Genomic DNA, 25,582 nt, shown 5'->3' on the forward strand with positions numbered 1-25,582 from the left:
AAATCCAACTGAAATCCAGTTTGGCCATTCTGTTAACATGAGGCATGTATGCTGTGAGATCACTTACATTTATTTTGGACTTGTCTTTGCTGGAAGGATTGCTGAATTAGTCTAACAGGGCATTAGTACCTTGAGTTAGTTAAGGATTGGCATAAACATCAAGAACAGATCTCTTTCCTGCTGCACAGCTCATTGTCTAATAATCTGAGAAAATTATCCGATTTCTTCCAAAATATATGCTTTCTCATAGTAATATTCCATTCTTTTCATGTCTGCAAAGACAAGCCATTTTTTACCCAAACAAACCCTAGCTGATTTTCACTTCCTTACTGTTCATGTATCAGTTTAGTCATCGTCAATGCAACAGGCATGATAACACATTAAGAACCTGCGTAAAAGTAATATGTTTATTGACCAGTATGGGATGAGGGGAGTTTTCTTTATTTTCCTCTGTGGTTTTACAACCATGCCTTAAATAAGAACACAAAGGAAGGACGTGTCTGCTGCATTTTTCAAAAATGGATGTCTGAACTGAGGTTCTCAAATCCATATTTAGGCATTTGAGTGAGTGAACTAAGCTCACTGTTAGTGGTGGTGAGACCCTTTTGATTTTCATGAGGCTTCAGGTCCACAGTGCTTCTAAGTTTAGATGTCAAATATGAGTAGCGTGACACTCGGAAGTGGACAGCCTCCCATAAATCCCACACTGGTGTAATACACTGTAGCTGAATGTTCATGTGCTATCTTCCATCCAGTGTGTCCATAGCAGTAAATAAAGAAATAACCAGTTAATCACGTCCTTGAAATACCCTGCATCTCTCAGCAATGTCTGTCCTTTTGCCTTGTTTTGGCACTCCACTTTGCACCTGTATTCCTTGATGACTGAGACACAAAACAGAATATGGCACTTTCCAGCTCTCTGATTTAATAGAATTTTACTGAGATTTAGAAACGATAGGTCCAAATATATGTCCCAGAGTCTTTTAAAAGACGTTACTGAACCACGGTATCTTATTGCTCTTGGAAAAGGTAACAACTTTAATTTTACTTTAAACCTTTTTTTCTCCAAGCCAAGTACTTTTAATTGGCTGATAGAGAAGCTGGTTCTATAAATGTTTATAGTTAGACATGGTTTCTAGTGTGAGAAGCACAATTGGGTTATCTATTTATAGATGGCAAATAACTTGCATTTATTAGTATTAGAAAAATTTCTCACAGTCATTAGGGTTTCCTAGGTTTTCCCCTGCACTTGCTAATGTGAACTCTGTATTTCTTGCTCTTTCATACGTTGTTGTCCATAAAACCTATACTGTATTGTAAAAAATTCTTTAAATTTATTTCCCCTACAGGAGCCCCTTATCACAATAAAATCAGCTTGTATCTGTCATCAGAGCTGTAGGTGTTTGCTCAAAAACTTGAGTTAGGGAGTTAATGTGTCTTTTTTTTTTTTACCTCTCGTATCCTGTAGCTGTTGAAATAATTCCATAATGTGTGGATTTTTTTTTGGTTGATTTTGGTTTTATGTTTAAGAATTCTTTTTTTTTTCCTCTTTTGCTAAAATTCTTGATTTTTTTGGGTTTTTTTTGGTGATGTTTTTAAGGTTGTCAGAAGAATTCATTTTCCCCTCCCTTGCTGACCCCAAGCCCTTTGACAGTGTAGGGACAACCATGAACATTACATACCAACTGTGTGGAGCCTGGGGAGTTTGACTTCATTTTTGTCAAGGCACATCTTTTATGTTTCTTAAGAGCTGTGTTATTTAAAGGTAATTCTACGGCGCTCCTTTCTCTAAAAAATGCAGAACTAATGCATAGTCTTGGGAGGAGGAGCTGTCTTGGGGATATATGCTATTTGGACGAGATTTAGCATGTAATTTAGATTTTTTCTTCTTATTCTATTTGCCTCTAGATTGAATCTGGCACCTTAGCTAAGAGCTGGCATTTGTCCTATGTTAATACCACTTAAATCTCAGTGTTTGGGTAATACTGGGTGGTGAGGAATACCGATTTTGTTCATGCTAGAAATACTGTGGTCTATTCACTGCATATGGAATTTCCTTGTGTATTTTGAGAGATGATTTCAAAATGCTTTCAGACCTTCTAATTTCTTACCATTCTAAAAATAGTGTCCTTTTATAGCATTGTTAGCTGCACACTCGGAATCACTCATAAAATTTGTTTGTTGTGAAAATGTTCCTCCGGTTACTGTTCTGACAAAAGTAAACATGTTAAACAGAATTTGAAGCCAAATGGATCAGATACGGTTAAGCCTTGTGTGAAATGATGTGTATGATCTTTAAAATAGAAAACTTTCCCAAATGTCCTCACAATATTAATTGCAGATAGCAAGAGAAAGTTCAGATGGTGCTGTTTGCAGCCCAAACAGTGTGGTATGCTACCGCTGTACTGAAAACCTAACAGCTGAGCATGTTTTCCTCCATGAAAAGAAGAAACATTAGCTGTTAATAACATCTCTTCAAATTCTTCTCAAGAGAACTGGGATAGAACTTGTAGATGTGGTGGGTATGTTTCCTGTAAAAGCACGAGTGAGCTGACAGTACTACCCTTGTGGTTGTTTTTTAATAAGAGGAGTGGTTGGTGCAGCTAGTCTGAGCCATTATTCATTCATTTCTTTGGGAGGATTTCAGAGCTGCAGAGCTCAGCAGTTGTCTTCATTTCTGGCTGGGCAGCAGGCTTGCCCCGCAGATAGCCACTCTGCAGCAATGCTCTTTGGCTGCTTGGCTGAGCAAGGCTGGACGATCTAAAACAGACGTGGGGAATTATGCTGCTTTTAGATCTAAGAGATGGCTACGCGTGGCTGTGCTGATGAGGGGAAAAGAAAAAACAAAAACAAAAAAAACCTGCTCAGATGTTAACAGATTGGCAGGGAATACTGAGGTATATGCATTTGTACTCAGCAAGAAACAGAAAGGAACACTGTGGTTCACTTGAAAGCTGGTATTGTCAGACTCCCAGTGTTAAACACAGGTTGTTTTTGTGTTGTCATCTTTTTTTTTCTTTCTCTCTCTCTTTCTTTTTTCCAGCTATATGTTCCCATGGTAAGCTGTTTTCTCTTCTGTCTGGGCTTGTGTGCAATGTGCACCCCAAGCCAGCCAAAAAAATCTGTTCTAATTTCATGAGGACTTATTTCTGGTTGTGCATGCAAATGGATGCTGTTTAATACAGCTTTCCATGGTTTTATAATTGCTCAGGTTAAAGTGGCAACTGTGAAATGAATGAAGCTGCAATCTACTCCTTATGTGCCATGTAAAAGATGTCAATGCCATTAGCCCTATGAATAGAAAAGGATGAAAAGAGTGCATGTTTTATTGCTCTATAGTGACATCAGGGCTTTGTTGAAGGTGTGATGTCACCTTATTTACAGATAGAAAAACTAAGGTAAAAGACTGCAGCTATCCAGTGAGTCAGTGGTAGAGCTGGAAACTGAGACTTTGTGCATCTTGGGCTAGTTCTGGGTGCTGCATGGTAATACTAGACCATCCGATACGAACATAAAGATGACTATTTAATCTAGAAGCTTTCTTCTAACTGTTGGATGAAATGCACTTTGTACCAGCTTCTGTTTTTTTAGTAGTATTCCTTGGCATTAACTTACCTCTGAATCTTTTCCATGCCTTTAATCCAATCATAATTTGGGATCTCTGGCAAGAACCAATGTAGTTCGGTCTTCAGTTCTGCAAAACCTTTAAGTCTGTTTTCAGGTGGAAAGAAATTCAAAAAATATTTGGGGTGGCTTTGGTAGCTAATATAGCTGTTGAGCAGTGTCACTTGCTTTGAGGCTCTCTGCAGGCAGAGGTGAAGAACCAACAGCTACCAGGGCCGACTGCATGAAGCACCCTTTGAAATCAGTTGGCTGCGCTCACTTTTTTGAGCCCTGAAGCTTAGCTTTTTCTCGGGAGAATATAATGTAAATTTTTGATGTTTCATATCAACAGCTCGTAATTTATTTTGTTTACTATGGGGAGGCTCGGTACCGAGCAGTTGCAGATGATGTTGGGAGCATTTGGACCCTTGTTTCAAGGAAGGGCTGTGGGAGGGTGTGGGAGTACGGGGAGTGGTGCAGGAAGAGCCACCTTCTAGGCCTTGTTATGAATGATTCACTTGTGTTAAGAAATGTCTTGCTGTCATCCCACCCCAGATACGAGTACCACTGGGCAGATGGGACAAACATAAAGAAGCCAATCAAGTGCTCCGCACCAAAGTACATAGATTACCTGATGACTTGGGTCCAGGATCAGCTGGATGATGAAACGCTATTTCCTTCTAAAATAGGTAATGTAAATAAAGTAAAATTGAACAATGTGTTTGGATTACAGTTGTACAGGAATATTCAAGTCTTGTAGCATTGTAAGGTCTCCTAAATGACTATCCTGGAGTAGGGCAACTCTAAAAGGTAACATTATATATAGAAAGACACTTGGATCTGTTAAGATAAACTCCATGTGGTAGTACATGAGCTCTGATCCATGTGTTAATATTTTTAGTAAATATCTAACAATTATGAATGCAGGAAGCTTTGTTTCTACTTAACTGTCTTTTTTGATCAAATCTGATTTTTTTTTTGTTTTTAGTTTTGAAAGGTGGGTTGTTTCCTTAAAAATATGTAGGAGGTTCTCTAAATCTTATAACCAATAAATTGGAGCAAACTAGCAGATTTTTGATAAAGGAAAGACACTAGGTCCTCATCAGGAACTTCTAGACCTTACTTCCAAGGAAGCTGAACTGCATCTTTCATCCTAATTGCATGATTTTTTTTCTTTTCAAATGAAGATGGAAGACATATTTTTAAGAGGGTTTCTTGCAGAAATGGAGGAGGAAAATAACGAACAACCACTGTTCCTGAAATGAAAAGGAGAAGAAAATCCTGCTGGAGGCACGGAGGACAATTTGTTCTAAAGCTCCAAACTGGCAGTTTTCCAATACACTACCACTCATAGGGCTATGAGCCATTGTAGAAAAAGGAAGGGAGATCTCTTAATTGCTTGTATTTTGTCCGTAGCTTCTGAGGCATTTGACACATTTTCAATAAGCCTATTCAGAGTTACAGGGCCACCTGTCAGAATCAAGTGGCATTTGTTTTTACTTATGTTAAGCAGATATGCAAAGAAGATTGGTTAGTTTGAGAAGAGTGACAAAAATCTAAATCTTCCCTGCTTGGTAGATGTGAACATAGTATCTTCACATACTGTGACACTTGTTTTAGTGTTTCAGGGTAGAGTTCAGAGCTGGGGTAGAAGTCTTGTTACTAAAAGGAGTGATATTAAATACTTACAGCTTATATTAAAGCGGTGCTTAAAAGACTACGTCAGAAATGGATCTTTTTTTCACTTCAGCATATACTTTTTAAGATTGTAAGTATGAATGAAAATAAGTGAAGATTTATTTTTTAATAGGATATATTTTTGAAATGCAGTGATGCCAAAAGGGACTTAAAGCCACAGTGGATAAGCAATTAAATATGAACTTTGCATGTGATGCAGTAGCCGATGAAGGAAATGTGATGTATATATAAGCAGGACAAGCTGAAGTGAAGTGTGGAAATTTTATTTCTAGAATTTTAAAGCGTTATTAAAATCATGATTGGCCACCAGCATCCAGCTTTGGCCACTGGCCGCCTGACAGGACTTCACAAGTTGGAAGGACTGCAAAAGAACTAAGGTGTCTGGGAAATCTGTTATGTGATGAGAAGCTAGACAAGTTTCATCTACTTAGATGGTCAATAATTGTGCGTTGTTTTTTTTTTAAACTTGTGTTGGCTAAATAGATTATTGCTCCCAGTGGCTGGTTGCAATTTCCTAACCAATATTAATAGAACTTGTACACTGACAGAGATTGGCTGTTGAAACTGATTTTACATGTCCTGCGTCATTTTCACTGCAAAGAGTGAAAGGAGCATGTGTCAGTTCCTCAGCAGGCAGGTAAGAAAGCAGTAGCCCCAGGCAAAGGGATGATGATGAGCTAGATGGAAACGGAATCTCTTCACAGAGCACGAGACAGCTGGGAGAGAGCATCTTTTCTTACTTCACTGTAGCCAAACGAACAGTAAAATGTGATTGATATTGAAGAGGATTTCAGCTACCAACACAAATGTATCTGGTGTGTTCAGCATAGAAATGTAGTTGAATTTGTCTTGGGGTGAATTTGTAAGCCACTGAACTACTGGAGGGAGAGAAACCTCCCCTGCGGTCTTCTAATGAGCTTGTCCTTGTGCGTTGGTCTAAGTGCATTGTGTGATTTACAGACAGAATTGCTGAGTGAAATGAATCACAGAATCACAGAATCGTCTAGGTTGGAAGAGACCTCCAAGATCACCCAGTCCAATCTCTTACCTAATACTAACAAGTCCTCCACTAAACCATATCACTAAGCTCCACATCTAAACGTCTCTTAAAGACCTCCAGGGATGGTGACTCAACCACTTCCCTGGGCAGCCCATTCCAGTGCCTAACAACCCTTTCAGTAAAGAAGTTCTTCCTAATATCCAACCTAAACCTCCCCTGGCACAACTTTAGCCCATTCCCCCTCATCCTGTCACCAGGCACGTGGGAGAATAGACCAACCCGCACCTCGCTACAGCCTCCTTTAAGGTACCTGTAGAGAGCCATAAGGTCTCCCCTGAGCCTCCTCTTCTCCAGGCTGAAATGAAGCAGCCCTTCTTGTGAAGGAAGCAGTTGGGTGCAAGAGATAAGGTTGGGTTATTGTGGGTTTTAACATAAATGAGCATGGCATGGGTGTTTAAAAATAAGCCATCCATTTTCTTATTTGTAGGTGTACCGTTCCCAAAGAATTTCATGTCAGTGGCAAAGACGATTTTAAAGCGTCTCTTCAGAGTTTACGCTCACATTTATCACCAGCACTTTGATCCAGTTATCCAGCTACAGGAAGAGGCACATCTTAACACTTCTTTCAAGCACTTTATATTTTTTGTTCAGGTAAGTGTGGCAGGAACGTTACAGTTATGATTATTATCTTGAAAAGTACTGTATCAAAGCAACACCCATTCAGTTTCATAACAGCGGGTATGTTTGTGGATGAGTCAACACTTCCAAGGCTCTAAGAGTATCTCTCATGGTATTTGTATGTATATTTACTGCTAGAAGTATTCAAGGAATTGAAACATTTTCAGTGAGGTATTCATTTGCTACCAAATTGAATAGAAAGAACTGTTTCCTAGCAAAAAAAAATTAAATAGAATAGTAACTTCTTACGAAAGAAAGAGGAAGGACAGTCTCTGAAACTATTGATTAAAGATTACAAAGAGAGTGTTTGCTACAAGACTACATTTTTCTCCCTTCCCAGCCCAACAAAGGGCATCTTCTTGGCATGTTTCCTCCCCTTAAATGGGGAAAAAATCTTTAGGCTGTTAACTTTACTATTTAGGTAATGGCAGACAGGCAGAAAACAATGTAGTGGCTACGCCTGGACTGGAAGAGCCTACTACCAAATGACTTCTATCGGAATAAGACTTCTTACTTGAGCTGCACAGATATAACACTGTTTGTCTTTCCCCTCATCCCTGTTACAGGAATTCAACCTTATTGATAGAAGAGAGCTTGCACCACTTCAAGAACTGATTGAAAAACTCACCTCTAAGGACAGATAAAAGGAAGAGAATTTTTTCGAAGTCACTTGTTTCTTTAAGCGAGCGTGTGGTATATGTTTTTTGTTCATTTGTTTTTTAAAAACAAAACCCCGTGCTGTTATTCCTGACAGCCAAGTTCTACTCTCTGTGCTTTTATTAGGGGAAATCTTTTGTCTGTTAGTGACATGCAGTAAATAGCCTTTTTTTTTTTTTTGATAGTTGTTATTCATTGTGGAATTTTAGCAGGTGCTGACTGTTTGTAAAGGAAACATGCTTGGTTGGGGGATTGACTCTGCTGGTGGATGGGTTCTTTATTGTGTCAATGGTAGCCCATTCTCATGAAGTCCCTTAAAGACTTCCTTACATTCTCTAAGTGCCTTGGCAAACTCGCTTCTGAGGTGCAAAGCACATACAATACTGAACATTGCTGGAAACAGAAAATACGAACTAACACCCAAGACACTTACTGATACTTGTTTTAGAAAAAAAAAATATATATACTTACACTAAAAAAGCCATAACTTACTTAAATCGATGATCTCCAGCTTTTAATACGAATATTTGTCTTATTTTTTTAGAGATTAATATAGGATTTTTCAAAAGTAGCTATTTCTTATAATGAGAAGTGATATGAACCTCTAGTCGCCAAATCAAAATGATGAAGGAGGTGTCAAAATTACAGAGAACTTGTGGTTAGCAAATACTTACACGTCTGTTGCACTGTTTTTTGCTTTTTGTGGTTACTTTTTTGTAACAGGTGAGTACAATACCAAGTTGGGTAGGGCACTTCTGTTAAGTTTCCTAGCATTTGCCAAGTGAACCGTCAGTTTGCACAAATACAGTTAGGGAAGATAGTCAATAGCAAAACTACACTGGAGTAATACTAAGAAAATCCTACCTTTAAAAATAACTAATGAGATGGTGTTTGTAAGTTAGGAATAAAAAGCCCAGCTCCATGGAGGAGTTCTGATGGCCAGTGTTTTCTGTAATAGGGAACATAGCTTGAAGGGAAGATAATTTTGTGAACCGTTTAGGATTTACATTAGCACAACAGTGTTCTCCCCCATTTAAAATTGCTGCCCATCTCCAAAGAACTACAGAAGTTGGGAAAAGTAATGGGAACATACTGGTGATTTTTAGTGGTTTGTAATTTGGTAAGTGCATCTGTTGTTTCTGAGAAAACCTAACTGAAATGTGTCCTTCCCCCACCTGTGTTAGTATCTCTGCCTCTCTAGCTTTCTCTTGACTCAAACCAGACATGAGAATCACCTGTGACAAGTTAACTTCTGGGGCTGTTGCAGACAATGGCTTGGAAATCTCTGATGCAACTTTATCAGTTGGGTTTCCCATTGCAGAAGCCCATATGACTCTCTTCTCTGGTTCATTTATGGGTCATGTCAATGCTGCTGCATTTGGGCTTCAAATAAATATGCATTAGGGTCTGCAATGTGCTATCCCATGATATCACTAGTTGCCAGATCTAATACAATAGGTGGTTAAGGTTGGCAGACTTTGCTAGGTTGTGACTTTCCTAAAACACCATTTTTAGATCTGAGTAATGTGTATGTATCAACTGACCCACGTATACTACATTGACTCTCAAACCTCAGAAATTTACAGGTAAAGTCATGACAGAAAAGTTGAGCTTTTGTTTTGGGCACCTCTGCTTGACTGAAAGCGTTGAGTAAAGGAGAAAATGCTGTGCAGCAGCCTGCAAAATATCTAAGTGGCCATTAGTATAGACAGCTAAGAAGTATTTAAGCACAATAACAAATATATGTTCATTTTGGAGACAAGAATCATTGATTTTGAGTTAAAATACTGTACTTCAAAATCATCAGAAACTTATTTTAAGAGCAATGTTGTTCCTCAATGGAGTTAAATTACCTAGTCATCATGAAAAGCAGTTTAAACTTTTGTTACTTCTGTCTCTTTTTTTCTTACCAGACTGGAGAACAGTTGAGAAGACCTAGTACTGAACAAGAAAAATGGCCTTGTGTGCTTTTTTTCACAGCTTTTCATTTAGAAATGGAAACTGTTCTTCTTCTTGTAGAGTAGTAAAGAGTAGTCATGCAGTAGTGTTCATAGTGAATTTAGGTTTGGTTACGGTAAAGTTAGATACAGAGACAGCTTGCAAAACACCTGGAGTTTAGCATAGGTAATTCAGACAGCCTTGGCTTCAGTAGAAGCTTTGCTAAAGTTCAAAAAAACATAGAATACATTTTGTCTCCTTTGCAGGTCAAGGTCAATGTCCAGTAGAAGCTGCTTATAAGTTAAGGACAAGGGAAAATTTCAGTTACTCTGTTTCAGCTTGTGTCTACACAGACTGAAGACATTTTCCTAATATGTAACTATCAAGGGAAAGGGCTTCTTTACTGTGATTTTTGTTAACTTGAGAATTGGGATTGGATTAGATTGATCACAGTCCACGCTGGAAAGATGAAGTAGGTCAAGCTGATGATGCAAAGAGAGCTTTCCCTCAAATGTTTTGACAGACTCCTATCTTAAAAACGATAGACAAGGGTCATACCATTTTGCAGCCAGTCACAATATTGACTCTCCCCTGTGTGTACGTGCACATGGGAGGAAAAGAGGAGAGGTACCCTGTTCTCTCTTCAGTGAGTTGGAGGTCAGAAAAAAATGTGCAAGGTAAAAGAAAACTGAAGGCAAGAGTACATAAGAGACACAAGCACAATTTCCTTCCCTTTGTCAAGACACCTATGACTGCAGTATTCACCCCAATGCTTTTGTCAGTCTTCCTGTTCAGAAGACATACATGGTCTGACAGGCATCCCCATGAAATTTTGTTGGCCCGTGGAAGAGTCAGTCAGTGGTGTAACATCTAAATCCTGCTGTCAGGGGTCGAGTAATGTGCTAGTAAGAAAGGAGCTCCCATAGCCAGAACATCCCATGTGTTGAATTGGGCAAGTACCATCCTTTTTAATAGTTGCAAAAACAGTTCTCCTCCCATGCACTACCTTTTATTTTATTTTATTTTATTTTATTTTATTTTATTTTATTTTATTTTATTTTATTTTATTTTATTTTATTTTATTTTATTTTATTTTATTTTTTGTGCTGTATGGTACATTCAGCAAGGTACCTGGGAATCAGTCCTTGTAGGGACTGTGCATGATTCATGATGTCTTTGCAGCTGCAGAATTGTTTTGAACTGAGTAGCATGCCTGACATCTGATCTGGATGTGACTCTGAGCCTAGTTAGGCTGCTGCTAGCTCTGGGTGGAGGTTTGGAGGGCTCTTTTAGTTCAGGACTAAACAATGCAGAAGACTAGCATCTTTGCAGAGCTATGGGGGTGGAGAGCACCCACGTGACTATGCAAAAGCAGCTTAGCTCCTGAATTCGAAGTGCAGTATTTTAAATGGACTTCAGTCATGCAGGAAGTTCAATTTAGAACAGGATCTTGCACACACAGCCTTCTATGCATACTTCTATCCAATAAGTGTTTAATGACTGAAACTTCTAAGCTTGAGGGAGATAGGCGTTCAGCTACAGAGGCGTGAAGAGTGCTGCGGATGCAGTTTAAAATTAAAAATCCTATAAACTTGCCAATGAAAACTGCTTTACTGAGTTGAGTCACTACAGCTCAATAGGCTGCACGTATATATTCACCGTGCTGATAAAGCTTACTGGAGCCTTTCAACCAGTGCTAGAGTTTGTGTTATCACATTGCAACAAGACGTGACAGTGGCACAAGTCTGCACCAAGGGGAGATACCCTCTATTATATTTAAAGGTTTTTTGTTGGTTTGGTGGCATATACAAGAAAGAAGTTAAAGAGAAGAATACTTAGAAGTGAGGATTTGCTGTGACTGGTAACCATTGCAGTTGCTCTCCTCATTTTTCGCAAACTTGCACTCTGAAATTTTTTTTTTCCTTTTTTTTGAACACCCAGTTCTAGAAATTCAGAGGCATTCACTGCAGTTCAGCAAATCAGAATTTGAATGTATTACTTAAAATATTATTCTTATGGAGATAGTGTATTTTTTTGCATTTAGGATCTGGCAGTAGAAAACACTTCTACAGAATAGTTTCTAGGCATGTAATAAAAGCTTGGAGATCTTGATTTGCCTGACAACTGTATGAACACATTGTTTAATTATACAACACTTGAAAATAACATTAAAGATAAGCATGCAGTGTTTGGGATTCAATATCCCTATGCTGTTTATATTTGCAGCTTTTAATTATTTTTTCCTTTTTTGCTTCAAAAAGATGTGGGACCAGAAATTCATGTGTGTTTACACTTGTGAAGTAAGGGCACATCAAAATGCTACACAAAAGTTGTCATGTTTTACAAGCCGAATCTGGGTAGAGTGAATATGTTTATAAAATAGTGCATTGGTTGGGGGGTGGCAACCCCCTAAATAAAACCCAGAGAAATGAACCCTGAACAAATGTGCTGCTTTAGGCCTGTGTTACAAACAGTCTCTGTTACGTGTCATGAGATCTTTGAAACAAAACCTTTCTGCTTTGTGGCTATTGGGAGCAGAAGGTGCCGATGGGGCTAAATCAGGCTGGGTGCCGCCAGTGGTTGCTGAGGCCTTCCAGTCTACTGATGTCCTTAAATTCTGCTGTTTGGGGTGTTCTTCAGCTACCAGCATATTTGAACATGTCAGTGATGTGGGTGGTAACTTCAGGAGGTCATCTACCTCAAGCCGGGATGGGACAAACTGTTAGTTAAGCACGTTTGGCCACCTTTGCCAGTGTTGACACTGTTGAGATGGTGTTGGGTATGTTATGCTTGCAGTCTTTCAAATTCAAGTCAGGGATACAAGTTAATTGTGCAAATAGAAAAGAAAAATGCCACATTCTGCTGTTGCAGGTAGCTGAACGGTAGGTGAGGGGAGAAAACAGGTTTCAAGGGGCTGACGGCCCGTCTGCAAGCATCAAGTTTCTTTTACTGCTTACTATGCAATGTAGAGCTTTGAACTTTAGCTTTTACTTCAAGCTGCAGAGGAGCACTGTCCTTCTTCAGTATTTAGGAACTGAACACTCTCCCAGTCTCCCTGACACTCACTTAACAGGTAAAGGATACCTATTTGCTGCTATGGACTTTACGTACCTTTCAGATTGTTCCTTTCTGCTTCTTGTCCCCCTTTCTCTTGAACCACAAGACACAGTTTTATTATAAACATATCCTTTTTGGGTAGTTTTCCTTTTTCTTACCAGCCTTTCCCCCCTTCCTACCTGCCAGAGTGCTATATTACTGTATATAAAACACCCCCTTTTAGTTGGACTATTTAAAGAGGTGCAGCATGAATACAGATTCCTTGCTTTTCTTTCACTAAAAGATTCACCGTTACTCTGAATCTTATTTCCTTCACTGCTAGTTTCAGTTGGTTTTTCCCAAACTGCACTAAAACCACTAGTAGTTTTATGAATGTCTGTTGTCTTTTCCTGGATATCTTATCTTATAAGATGAGGCTAACATCGGTCATTTTAAGTGTTAAACCTTCCTACTTTCATGCTTTTCTTACAATTTCCTTTTACCAGGTTAAGATTGCAGTCTAGGTAAATACCAGATTACGTTTTTGTTTTAGAAACAAATTCCCTGAATTGTTCATAGAATATTGTATTTTTAGGGGAAATTAATTTTTATAGCCACTAAACTATACTCATTATTTTTGTACGTTTGCAACTTCTGACATTTTTCAGAGATGTCGCAGAGGGAACTCTTATTTACATTGCTGTTTTATTACTTCCGTGTGCTGTAGTCGTGTTGCTTCATACCACAGAAGCACATACCTTGCTGGGCAATGGGAGAAAAGAATGCAGTAGGAGTGAACGAGGTTTCAATATAAGGTCATTTCTGAAGGCAAAATATATATATATATTACAGAAGCAACACTAACCTTTCCTCCTCTTAAAATCTTAATAACATATGGGAGAAAATATGGTGTAAAATGCAAGACGAGAACCCTTACTGTAAGCTAACTGTGCCAATATTGCTTCAGTTTGTAGTCACCGATTGTTCCTTAGTTTTAAATGACAGCTTTTGATTTACAAAAAGAAAAAAAAAAGTTGAATGTCTGAAAATTTGCAACATGTTTATTTGAGAGTTGTAAATAATGTATACAGATCGTTGTCTGTGATGGGACAAAATATTTAAATTCTAGTTTTTTTTTTTTTTTTCCAACAAGGAGCTGAAGGCTGTTTATAAGAGGAAAATAAATAGCTTATGTTTGACCACGGTTGTCTTATTTATTTTGCCCGTCCCCCCTCCGCTTCCCCTTTTCGTCCCCTCAGGGCGCCGCCGCCCCTGAGGCGGGGGCCGGCGCGCGCCAAATTCGAAAGGCGGGCGCGAGCGCGGCGGCGGAAGGGGCGACGGTTATTTCCGTTGCGGCCGTTGGCGGCTCGCGCGGTTGCTGTGCGCGCGCGGCTCCCTCACACTGCGCCCCCCCCCCCACCCCCCTCGGTGCCGTCCCCTCATGGCGACTCCCCCCAAGCGCGGGCGGCTGGAGGGCAGGGTGAAGAAGATCGCCGTGGAGGGCAATATCGGTGAGTCGGGGGGCTGAGGGGGGCGCCCCGCCGCCGCCGCCGCGGTTGGTGCCTGAGGACGGCTTTTCCCTCCGGTTCCGTCCCCAGAACCGGAGTCGCAGCGCGATAGCGAGCCGGGGGATAACGTGAGGAGAACGTCGGTGCTGGGAAAGCTGCGGGGGTTTTGAGGGAGAAAGAAAGCTTCCCGGGATGGTTTTTAATTTGTTCGCCTTTCTAAGGATTTATTTTTAAAGCACTACTATCTCCTGCCTTTCCTATAAAGATTTATTCTTTCCTGACTGCAGCATAAGACACCTGTGTAAATGCAGGCTGTCAGGTTAAACTTGTAGTATTCAATACCTCCCTCAGCAAACGAGAGAAACCCGTTTAACTGTTGTGAAGAGCAGGAAGTTCATTCATAATAAGATGCTCTTTTTTTTCCAAGAGGCTGAGCTCAAAATTGAGGGTAGGAGTTGTAAGGAGTAGGTACCAGTTTGCTAACTGGTGCCTACTCCTGCACTTGAGAACCAACTGCTTGGCATCTCTCAGGTCTAAGTACCCCTTTTAAAATCTAAGCGTATTTTTCAATTGGTGGTGGACTTGCATGCTGTATCTTTGAGAAAACATCCCTTCTGCTCTACGTTTCTTCTTTGCTATTCCTTTTTTTTTTTTTTGCCTAAAATATAAACTGCAGCAACTTTGAGCCCAAGAGTGGACCGCCAAGCAAATGTAACTTTCCAGATAATTGACAGGCTTGCTGTCATTAATGCTTTGATATGAGTGTTGTAAGGTTTTTAAAAACACAAAAAATGGTGTTTCAGTTCCTTGATAATTTGTGGTGCGCTACGGTCTCTGAAACATACCTGCATGAAGTCAAAAGGGTGGGGGACACTCGTTTATGATACTTGAAAATAATTGTTCCTTTGTTAAAGAATGATAGCATTCTTGACTACTGTTCTTCCTCAATGCTTTTCTACAGCTGCAGGGAAATCAACGTTTGTGAATATCCTCAAACAAGCTGATGAAGAATGGGAAGTTGTTCATGAGCCTGTAGCTAGGTGGTGCAATGTTCAGCAAAATTCGGAAGATGATTGTGAGGTATGATAAACTAAGATGAAACTTTATTTTTCTCAAAACCAGTTCAGTGCTCTTCTAATATGAGAGGTAGTGGTCTTCTGAAAAAAACAGGTATGTTTAGAAAATACATGTGATATCTTTTTCACTGACATCATAGAACAGTTTGGGTTGGAAGGGATCTTAAAAGCCATCCAGTTCTGTTAGAATCCCTGCCATGGGCAGGGACACCTCCCACCTTACCAAGTTGCCCAAAGCCCCATCCAGCCTGGCCTTGGGCAATTCCAGGGATGGAGCATCCACAGCTTCTCTGGGCAGCCTGTGCAGTGCCTCACCACCCTCAGAGTAGAGTACAGATTTTTTTCCTAATGTCTGATCTAAACCTACCATCTTTTAGTTTAAAGCCTTTCCAAAGCAAGAAAACTCCTGAGTCAAGATGAAGACTTTTTATTGAGGGAAAAAAAAAAAAAGGAAGAGGGGGAAGATAACAAGTAATGGGAAGGCAATCACTGACTTCCTCCTAGAAGCAGACCGATGCCCTGGCAGCCTCTGAGCACCACTACCCTGCAAATCAAACCCCTCCCCTCCTCCTCCTCCAGCTACCTGAGCTAATTGCTGAGCGTGATGTCCTTATGGCATGGAATATCACTTTGGCCTGTCTGAGTCACCTGTCCCAGCTGCGTCCATCCCAACTTCTTGTGCACCCCCAGCCTGCTTGTTGCGGTCAGAGTGGGAAATGGAGAAAGCCTTTATGTTGTGCAAGCGCTGTTCAGTAATAGCCAGAACGTTAGTCTGGGATTAACTGTTCTAGCCTCAAAAACATAATGCATCACACTATGGGCTCTTCTGTAACAACTCCATCGCGGCTGGGTCCAGCATACTTGCACGAAATTTCAAATCCGTCATAATAACCCCTTGAGGCTAGCCTTAAAAATGGCACTTTTCTGCAGTTGCTTTGTCTGGTTTGAAGAAACATGATGTTATATATAACTCCTAGAATTAGTCAGGAAACACTTAAAAAAAAAATATATATATATATATATAAAGACAAGACTACTGTGTGTTAAGCTGTTTGTTCCAGTTTTGTTCTAGAATTTGAGTTGAGCTCAAACACTAAGTCCAAATACTGAGATATTTTCAAACATCTAGAGGTAATGTGGCAAAAAGATTCAGACAGAAGCAATCATATTTGATAGATTATGTTTTCTAGTAAAGCTGAGGCACGCAGCTTTCAGTTTTGATGGCTTTAGTGGCTGCCTCAAGGTGTTTGAGCAACGTTCTGTGGGCTGAGGGATATTTTTGGCCTGGAGCCTGTTCTGAACCTCTCAGGTATGATGAGAACATCTTAAGGTGCTGTATCAGTAGCTGTTGTAATCATAGTGTAATTACTGAACTGGAATGCACGGAAAAACAAAAGTAGCTCAACTTCATAATTAAACATAGGCTTGTCAGAGTGAAAGGAGCATGGATTTTTTCACAATGTTGTTGACTTCTTGTACTGATAGAATGTTGTTCTTTCATTAAAGTTTGTAAATACTGATCAAAGTGGTTTTTTTTTTTGTACTTGAGCATTTTGACACTGTAGAGTATTCAGCGCTAGGGGAAGTAATGTTACTGCTATTTATGCTTTGTGTACAAATAGGGTTGAGAGGTAAATGATGCAATTACAAACCTGAAAGAAAAGCTGGATGGAGTTGTAGTTCAATGTAGTAGAGCAATTCTGTTTTAGCTTAATACTCTACCTTCCCAACTTTTAAAGGGTCGCCTTATCTATTTAAAAACAGGAGCTGACTACATCACAGAAGAGCGGTGGAAATGTGCTTCGGATGATGTATGATAAACCAGAGAGGTGGTCTTTCACTTTCCAGACGTACGCCTGCCTCAGCAGGATTCGGGCTCAGATCAAATCCCTTGAAGGCAAACTCAGAGAGGCAGAGAATCCTGTGGTCTTCTTCGAACGATCTGTCTACAGCGACAGGTATGTTGGATGTGAAGTCCTTCGAGTGAAGAGCAAAATCCTCCTAAATACAGCCCAGAAACAAATAACAGGTGGAGCAGGCCTGAGCTTTGTCACTTCCTTCATCTTAACTTTGATGCAGGTGAATCACAAGGATAGCAATAAGAGGCTTGTTAGCATTCTCTCATTGGTGTCGACAGTGAAATAATTTTACTGAGTTGAGGGTTTATACTTTTGTTGAATAACTTTGAAATCATAGAATTGAATCATTTAGATGGGAAAAGACCATTAAGATCATTAAGTCCAGTCATTAGCCTTGCACTGCCAAGTGGTAGCGCTACAACTAGACCCTGTCCCTAAGCACCATACCTACACGTTTCTTGAAGACCTACAGGGATGGTGACTCAACCACTTCCCTGGGCAGCCTGTTCCAATGCCTCACAACCCTTTCAGTGAAGGCATTTTTCCTAATACCCAACAGAAACCTTCCCTGGTGCAACTTGAGGACATTTCTTCCTGTCCTTTCACTTCTTGCTTGGGAGAAGAGACCGACCCCCACCTCACTACAGTCTCCTTTGAGGTACTAGTGGTAGTTGTAGAGAATTATAAGGTTGCCCCCAAGCCTTGATAAACTATTTGTAGTTTCTTACTCTTTCTGGGTACCTTTTTATGGTTTGTGCATACATATTTCCTTTTAAACAAAAGGGGAGTAGGCAAAAAGAAGAACAAATAGCAGTTTCTTTGTTGCTTGCTCTTGTTTTCTTTTATGCTTCATGAAAGAGGTCTAACTGTTCTATATTGCTGTACCTCTCCGTGTGTAGTTGCAGAAGGTTAGGTTTGATCACTGAATTCCATCACAGAATCCTTAATCCTGGTTTACTGTGTTCTAATAGATTGTAAACAAATTGCCACAGTGTTTCAGTGGCTTGTAAATTACTCCTGAACAGATACCTGAGCTGCAATTTTTACTGTTCCTTGTGGATGCTCCTATTGGCAACTGCAATAGACAGAGGTACAGAATGAGGAAACCAGCTGTTTATTTCCTGGCCAAATATTCATGAAAGTTACACAGTTACTATGTTGCTTCTTTTCCTAGTTGCTGCCCAGTAGTTCAGGCAAAGAACTTGATAACCGTATACAAGCTTAGTTTTGTTTACAGAACTATTTTGTTTTCACAGATACATCTTTGCAGCTAATTTATATGAGTCTGATTGCATGAATGAAACAGAATGGACTATTTACCAAGACTGGCATGACTGGATGAATAAGCAGTTCGGTCAAAGCCTAGCGCTGGATGGGATCATTTATCTCAGAGCTACTCCTGAGGTAAGGAGTAAAAAATTATGACAACAGAGAAAATTAGTACCTGTTCCATGCCTTGCTGTTAAAATGTGGTCTTTGTGTGTACTCCCACGGTATCTTTTTCTGCTAAAAATGCAGGTTTCAACTACGATTCTAGGACTTTATGATTGAAGAATAATGTAAGCAACTCTACTAAGGTCACAGTTCTGTGTCGTTACATCTCACCATTTCTTTGTTTTACGGGTGGTTTTGAATGTCTAAGACAAGGAAACAATTGAAAAACTTGCCTTGAAATGTAATCTCTTCAAAATATTGAGCTATCCTTAACCTTCACCATAAGAATCCTGATGATTAGAGTTCAGTTTAGATTGTAGTATTCCCCCAGAGACTATAATACTTGAGTTATTACTAATACTGTCTGGAAGTACTTAACACAAGAATGTTCTTTCAAATGTAGCCTGCGTATTTGTAAATAAAATGTGAAGATAATGGTTTTCTAATCATAAAAGCCGGTTGTTTATGTGACAAGCAAACCAGAAAATACCATTGGTAATAAAATAAGTGAAAAGTGCAATATTAGCTATAGGATCTTTGCTGTGACAGAATAATTTATAGTTAACGCCTCAGAGGATATGGGGTGTGTGTTTGTGAAGCCCTTTCACCTGGAGCAATGGAGCTAAGCCAGAAGAATGCATTTGGTTGATGCAGTGCTTCAGCACAATGCTTTGATGGCTGGGTGTCCAATGTATTTTAAAAGAAGGTAACAACATAAATACCACTCTTGAGTATGAAAGTTGCACAAGAGGATAAAAAATAAGAAGAGTTTTAAAAGGCTCCGATTTTAGTAACTAACTGACTTGTAGGTCACTTCCATACTTCTCTACTTTGACCTTTTGTTTTTGTGCTTAACAACTCAGTAATGTAACATGCTAGATAGAGTTTCTGTGAGGGCTTTTTTCCTAGGCTTACTGTCAAGGGATTTTTTTCCTCCTTTAGTTTGAGAATGTACACTTACAAAACTAAGCAGTTTTAAAGAGTTTTGATCATCTTATACGGGAGGTTTTGGATGTGTTTAGGACTGAAATGAAGTATGGCATTCAAAAACAGAGCTCTTTAGACCCAGAAATACATAAGGAGATTTTGAAATGCCAGTCTGTAATGTTGTAAGGGTGTTTCTATTCTCTTTCCATTCAATACACCGGTCCCCTTGTTCTTTTAATAAAAAAGCTTATATGAAACATTCCTTGTAGTGGAGAAACAATGCAATGAATTTCCTTGAGTCCTTCTTTGATTTTGAAGATAGTCAGTAGGCTCCATCAGCTGGAAATGGAGCAATGTTTCTATGTTCCTAAGATAGGAAGCAAGTTGAACATTCATTTTTGACATATTTAGCACAGTAGAAAGGGTTGTCAGGGAAAAAAACAAACAAACAAAAAAAACAACACAAAACTCAGCAAACTAGACTTCCTCTGTATGTCTGCCAAAAAAACGATCTTTTCTCTTTTCAATTTTGCATTTAGAAATGCTTAAATAGGATTTACTTGCGTGGACGAGATGAAGAACAAGAAATTCCCATTGAATATCTGGAGAAGCTTCACTACAAACATGAAAGCTGGCTTCAGCATAGGACACTGCGGTAAGATCTGTTTAACAATTACTTTAGGGTGGATAAATGCTCTAAGGACGTTCTATAACGCTTTTTCTACCAGTGAAACTTCAGCTTTTCCTTTGATATATCAAGTCAAACCCCAGGAATCTATCTATATATACATCCTTAGTGGTATTGACTTTATGATGTGTTAGTTATTGCTAGGACATGCAATGTGCTTTCAGTTCTTTTCACATAGAGCTCTGAAGAGCAGATGGTTCAGCTGAACTCATTCTAATATATGGCTGAATTGATCGTTGGGTGCTGGGGGAGCAGTGTGTTCAAGGATCAATAATGTATCGTGGGAGCTACACTGTCAATGTAAGCTTTTTTGTTTATATTCAGAATTCATGGCTGTGATTTAAATGTGCAGCTCTTTTCATGGGTTTCTTAATAACAAAAACCAATGGATACATGCTTTTTTTTTTTCAGCTACTAATATTTTATTTGTTTCTATTCCAATACAGAACGGATTTTGAATATCTACAGGAAATACCTATCTTAACATTAGATGTTAATGAGGACTTCAAAGGCAAAAAGGACAGATATGATCACATGACTGAAAAGGTAAAAAAAATCTTGTGAACAGAACAAACTGATTATTTAGATTAATTGACAACCTGTCAAAATGATTTCAGGATGATACTTGCATCAAAAAGTGCTGTTCTTCGAAGTCAGACTGATCTTCAAAATTGTGTCTCTTGATGTAACTTCTGACCTAAGTTTTTGATTTAAAAATAAATAAAAAAGGAAATATTCCAGGCTTATTTGAGAAAACTTTGACAATTAGTTTTGTTTGCAAATATAATGCCGACTTTAAACCCTCAAATGTTTAAAGGAACTGTTATTTGCTATGTCATGCTTATAACATCATGCAGCTGTCCTAAGAAATGTGATGGAAATGGGAGAGGATGAGAAAGGCTAGCTGATGAGAGGAAGAGAGAGAGAGGCTACACAGGTCAGGTGTTTGGGTTAAGGTCTTCCCTGTAATATGTGTGAAGAAGTCTAACCTAGAGTGCTAGTCAGTGGAGGAATTTGGTTCCAGGTGCTGTGAAAACAGAGTACAAAACCATTTAAACAGACAACGGAAGGATGAGTTTACTGAACCTGCAGCTGAGTTTTGATGCAAAGCAGTGAGTCAATGGAAAAATGTTTTAGGTTTTGTAGATTTTTCTAACTAAATGGAAGAGAGTAAGGCTATCCTTCTGTCTTCTGGTAAGTCTGCTACAATAAGGGACTCTATACCAAAGCTAATGAAAAGAGATTCTCTAAAAATAATATATTTACTTATTTAATCATCCAAAAATATTTAAAGCATGGAGTTACGTTCAGATACTGAACAGCCTTATAGCTTGCTGCAATACCGCTTAGTTGGGATCACGTTTGCTAAATTGGCAGTATCACTAAAGCTTTTCCTTTCAGTTGTATTTGATAGTGTTATTCAAAATCCTTCTCAAAAGCAGTGATCTTAACACTCAGGGAGTACTCTTTGAATATGGCTTATTTTATTTGAGAAGTAATGCAGGATCTGAATCAGAATTACTCTTTTATTTGAAGGCATGGAAAAAAATATTGGTATGAAAGGAATTCAAGCTGAGATTTTTGTTTGCATTGAGAAAATCTAAATCTTAGCACCAACTGGTATAACGCACACACAAATTTTAATAACTCAAGTGTCTGGTAGTTGAATCATGATGGGATTCAGCTGAGGACAACCCGATGTGTTTGAGCAGTTGCAATGAGTTCCAGGCCTTAGCGATGTTAAGTGTGTGCTTTTCCTTCCTTTGGCAATTGCTTATTTACCCTCAAGGAAAGCGGCTCTGTACTTTGGAATCAGTTTAGCCACTGAGAAGTGGAACTGTTCAACTGATTAAAACCAGCATTCATCATATTTGCTCCTTTAAAGCTTGTCAGTTGATGGAAAGACTGATCATCCTGGCTGAGAGTTGATTTTCTTTCTGCCTGCACAGAGAGTGAAGACCAGGCTCAGGCAGCTAAGTAGGGATTTCAGTGGAGTTTTCTCCTGTGTTGCTGTGACGCTACCTGCGAACAACCTAAGCCCTGTGTTGGCCTTATTTTTTGGTGTATATATATATATATATATATATATATATATCTCCCAGGTGGTGATACTGCTATGCTCTTCTTGAGGCTGGGTGCTTTTGCCTTTAATATGTGCTTATGGCTGATGTCGATCCAAAACCCACGTTTCCTGCTCGCCTCTGTTGCAATGTTCGCTTTCAAAGATCAGTCCTGAAACTAGTGCCTAAATCATTTTTATAAATTTCCTCATGCAGCATTATTTTTGCTACATTCTAAAATGGAGGATGGCTGTCTTATGAGTGCCATTACTCTGACTAGAAGACTCAGTTCCCTTCACTACATGAAAGGATTTGACCTCTTTATTTCTGCTTCCTTGAGCCCTGAAATAGCAAAGGAATGGTCACGATTTGAGAAAGTGATCCAAGATCTGTTTCCATTTCACATCAGGAATTTAGACAAAACATTTACAGATGTGTCCCATGTATGAGAGCTTCTGCCAGTGGAATAACGCCGTGTTCTCTAGTGAATTGTGCATGCTTTTCTATGCAGTAGTCTCGCTTGAGTGGAAGGAGAGGAAAACTCTCCTAGTTCTGATTGTGTCACAGTGTAGTTGCTAGGATTATCTGGAATCCTTTGAAAAAGAGGAGTTTTGTCCCTAGACACTGGATTCCTTGGGTCCTGTAGTGATAAGGTTTTAAATATTTTAAAGAAGGGTGCCTGGGCCTCACTGCCACCTCTTGCTACCTCTGTGCTTTAAAGGAATTTCCTCTTGGGGAGAGGGAGTGGCGGGGGCGCAACAAAAAGGCTGCGTACCTGTGATAAGAGCATTCTCAATACATTGTCTTCCTGCAGCCTTTGGTAGTGACCTGAATTGAGGATGTTGTCTAAAGGGATTGCACCTTAAAGCATGGTGCTACTCTACTGCTTGGCACACTGTCTCTTTTGGAGTCATTTCTCGTGCAATTGTAAGGATTATTTGAAGTGCTGTACTGGGTCTTGGTGCTCTAAGTAGAACATGTAGACCTCTGGGTTCTAGGTACCGTTCTGTGGGCCAGAACTTCAGTATGAATTTTTAGGTAACATTTGATCCATTCTTCAACCACAGGACGTGGAGTTTAACAGTACCTGGAATATTTATGACATTGTCCTACAGTATCAGATCTCTTTGAAGGACTGTGGTTTTGCTAGGTGTTGTTTTATTACTTATTTGCCAACCTCAAATTATGAGGAACCCATTAAATGGATTAAAAGAGCATTGGGCTCTTCGTTAACATAAAATATGAGCAGTGTTGTGGTAGTGGGTGTGGCCTGATGTTTTCCAAATGACAGATTTTTTTGAGGTGGTCATTATCTTCCTTGTGGTTATGTTAGACCTGCTTTTAAAGGAATTCATTTGTGATGTAGGGTTGTAGTTTAGGAGCGTGGGAGGAACAAGCGTCATTCCAAGGTGTTGCTCTTCGCACCTGCTAAATTACAGGCACTGTGGCTGGAATAAAGGTCTCAGAGGACAAGAAATGGCATGGACAATCCTAAGTTTATTTTTCCCGGTTCCTGCGTCCTGTAGTACGGCATAAAGCAATGCAGAGGTAAATGTAGTTGCTGTGTATTTGTGTTGATAAATTCTTTTTTGGTTGACAGTATGTGTTTCTTTTTGCAGGTGAAGGAATTTTTGAGCACATTATAATCCTCTTTGAAGCACAGACGGAGCCAAACTGTTCCAAACATCTGTGTGATCAAAGTCTGAAGTACATTTTCTGCTTTTATAGAAGGCCTCTGGAGAGGCAGGACTCAACCCTGTTGATTTAATTGTGAGGAACAAACAAACTCTGTGAATAGAGAAATTATTAAATAAATCGCTAGGTCTGAGGATTATACAAAGTAAAACGGACAAATTCTGAAGATACTAGAATCCTGCGAGTTCCTGAATATTCTGCCTGTTTCTGATCAGATAAATAACTTCTTCTGGAGTATTTTATAGCATTTCTTAATTTATTTTATGACCAATAGCTATTTAATTTTCAAGGAAGTAGTGGGTTTTTTTTAGCTCTCATGAAGTTTTCTAGTGGAGTTGACTTGTTACTGGTGTCTTACTGTTCTGAGGAAGAAAACATAAACGCTTATGCTGGTGAGGAAATTTTAATATATCCAGGAGTTTTATATTTACAAGATATACAAAAAGTCATCTGATAATTTTGACAGGTGAAGTTGTTTTCAGAATACACTGAATTGAAACAAATCGAGATGTTACAAACTCTGGAGATAGTATCTTAGTTTTTAACCTGTTTTTATTGTGCACTGCAAGATAGAACATTAAGAGGCTTTCATTTCTCTAGCATGTATTGTGTTGTTTTGTTTGTTTGTTTTTTACCCTGAACTCTCCGTAATACAGAGCTGGTTTTGGCTGTTATTAAGTCCTTTTTTTCCTGTAGAGAAGCGTGTTTGTTTGATAGGTACTGTAAAGGGAAGAAGAAAATCTTGCGAATCATGTTCCGCTCTAAATTACATGTTTCTAAACGTTTACTTAGCTATGTTTTGGATGTCAGAGGCAGCTTCCTGCTTTTGTTAGAGCTTCTTCATTTTTTAACTGAGCCTTCTGGGTGTTCATGTGTAATACTGCAATATTTGGAGTAGGCTGTCCTTAACCATCATCTTGTAGTAAGAAGGGGAAAACTCTGTGGAGTAGCTGCTGTTTCAGTGCATTTTGTTCCATTATCGGAGCCACTTTTGTTTCAGGTGCAGAAAATATAAACTCTACAGGGTGCATGTCTTTACATACTGTTTTATGTGCTGTTTTGTTCAGCTTTAAGCACTTCTGAATGATTGCACAGTTGGCTTTTGAATGCAAAAATTTCATTGTAAAGTATTTTATTGTCTACTATGGTGCCTGTGTAACTTGCTAATTTGAGATGAAATTTCCTCATTTGTTATTGGAATTGTGCTGGTGTTCTCTAGCATTGACTGAAAAATAAAAATGGTTGGAAAGACTTCTTTGATGCTTAGTATTGTTAGCTCGCTTATCTTGTAAGACAAATAATGTAGATCGTTGGTTTGTAATATTGGTACAACGGATGAATTCAAGATGATGTATCCTTGGAGTGTTTGGAGTGTGTGTTAACTAATATTTCTGATGCACTGAGATGTGTCAGATGTCACTAGCTTCAGTTTTTTTCATATATGGGTATTGCCTTTATGGGATAGAGACAAAGGATTATATAAAATATATCTGTAACTTCCTGATCAGTAGGAGTGTTTTGTGTAATACTTGTGTTACAGTGGAATATAGCAGTATTATGGTAGAACTAATTGTTTTGGACTTCCAGATTGCCTGGTAAAAGGCAAGATTAAGATTTTAGCTCCAGAAATGGAGTGAGGTGGATGAAGGTTCAGTTCAGATTTACTTGAAACAAAGCAGAACCTTTCAAGCATTCTTGGCAACAGTCAGAACAGTAACAACTTAT

General features: G+C 39.1%; 2 protein-coding genes across 4 annotated transcripts in view; both read left to right on the forward strand.

The window, feature by feature from the left end:
• MOB1B (MOB kinase activator 1B) overlaps positions 1-13,809 on the forward strand; it is a 42,339-nt gene extending 28,530 nt beyond the window's left edge. For all 3 annotated transcript variants that reach the window (XM_013193737.3, XM_048045683.2, XM_066996825.1), the window contains exons 4-6: positions 4,159-4,292; positions 6,789-6,952; positions 7,546-13,809. In XM_013193737.3, the coding sequence (XP_013049191.2) occupies positions 4,159-4,292; positions 6,789-6,952; positions 7,546-7,623 (376 nt within the window). In that variant the 3' untranslated portion in view covers positions 7,624-13,809. The remainder of the gene's footprint in view (positions 1-4,158; positions 4,293-6,788; positions 6,953-7,545) is intronic.
• Positions 13,810-13,964: 155 nt separating this feature from the next.
• DCK (deoxycytidine kinase) lies at positions 13,965-25,109 on the forward strand. The gene is made up of 7 exons (XM_048045685.2): positions 13,965-14,121; positions 15,080-15,198; positions 16,959-17,152; positions 18,310-18,457; positions 19,954-20,069; positions 20,549-20,648; positions 23,782-25,109. Exons 1-7 carry the CDS (start codon positions 14,052-14,054, stop codon positions 23,806-23,808), a joined length of 774 nt encoding a protein of 257 aa, XP_047901642.1. The 5' UTR covers positions 13,965-14,051; the 3' UTR covers positions 23,809-25,109.
• The last annotated feature ends 473 nt before the right edge of the window (positions 25,110-25,582 follow it).

The sequence above is a fragment of the Anser cygnoides genome, chromosome 4 (assembly GCF_040182565.1).
Source record: "Anser cygnoides isolate HZ-2024a breed goose chromosome 4, Taihu_goose_T2T_genome, whole genome shotgun sequence".
Classification (NCBI taxonomy): Eukaryota; Metazoa; Chordata; class Aves; order Anseriformes; family Anatidae; genus Anser; species Anser cygnoides.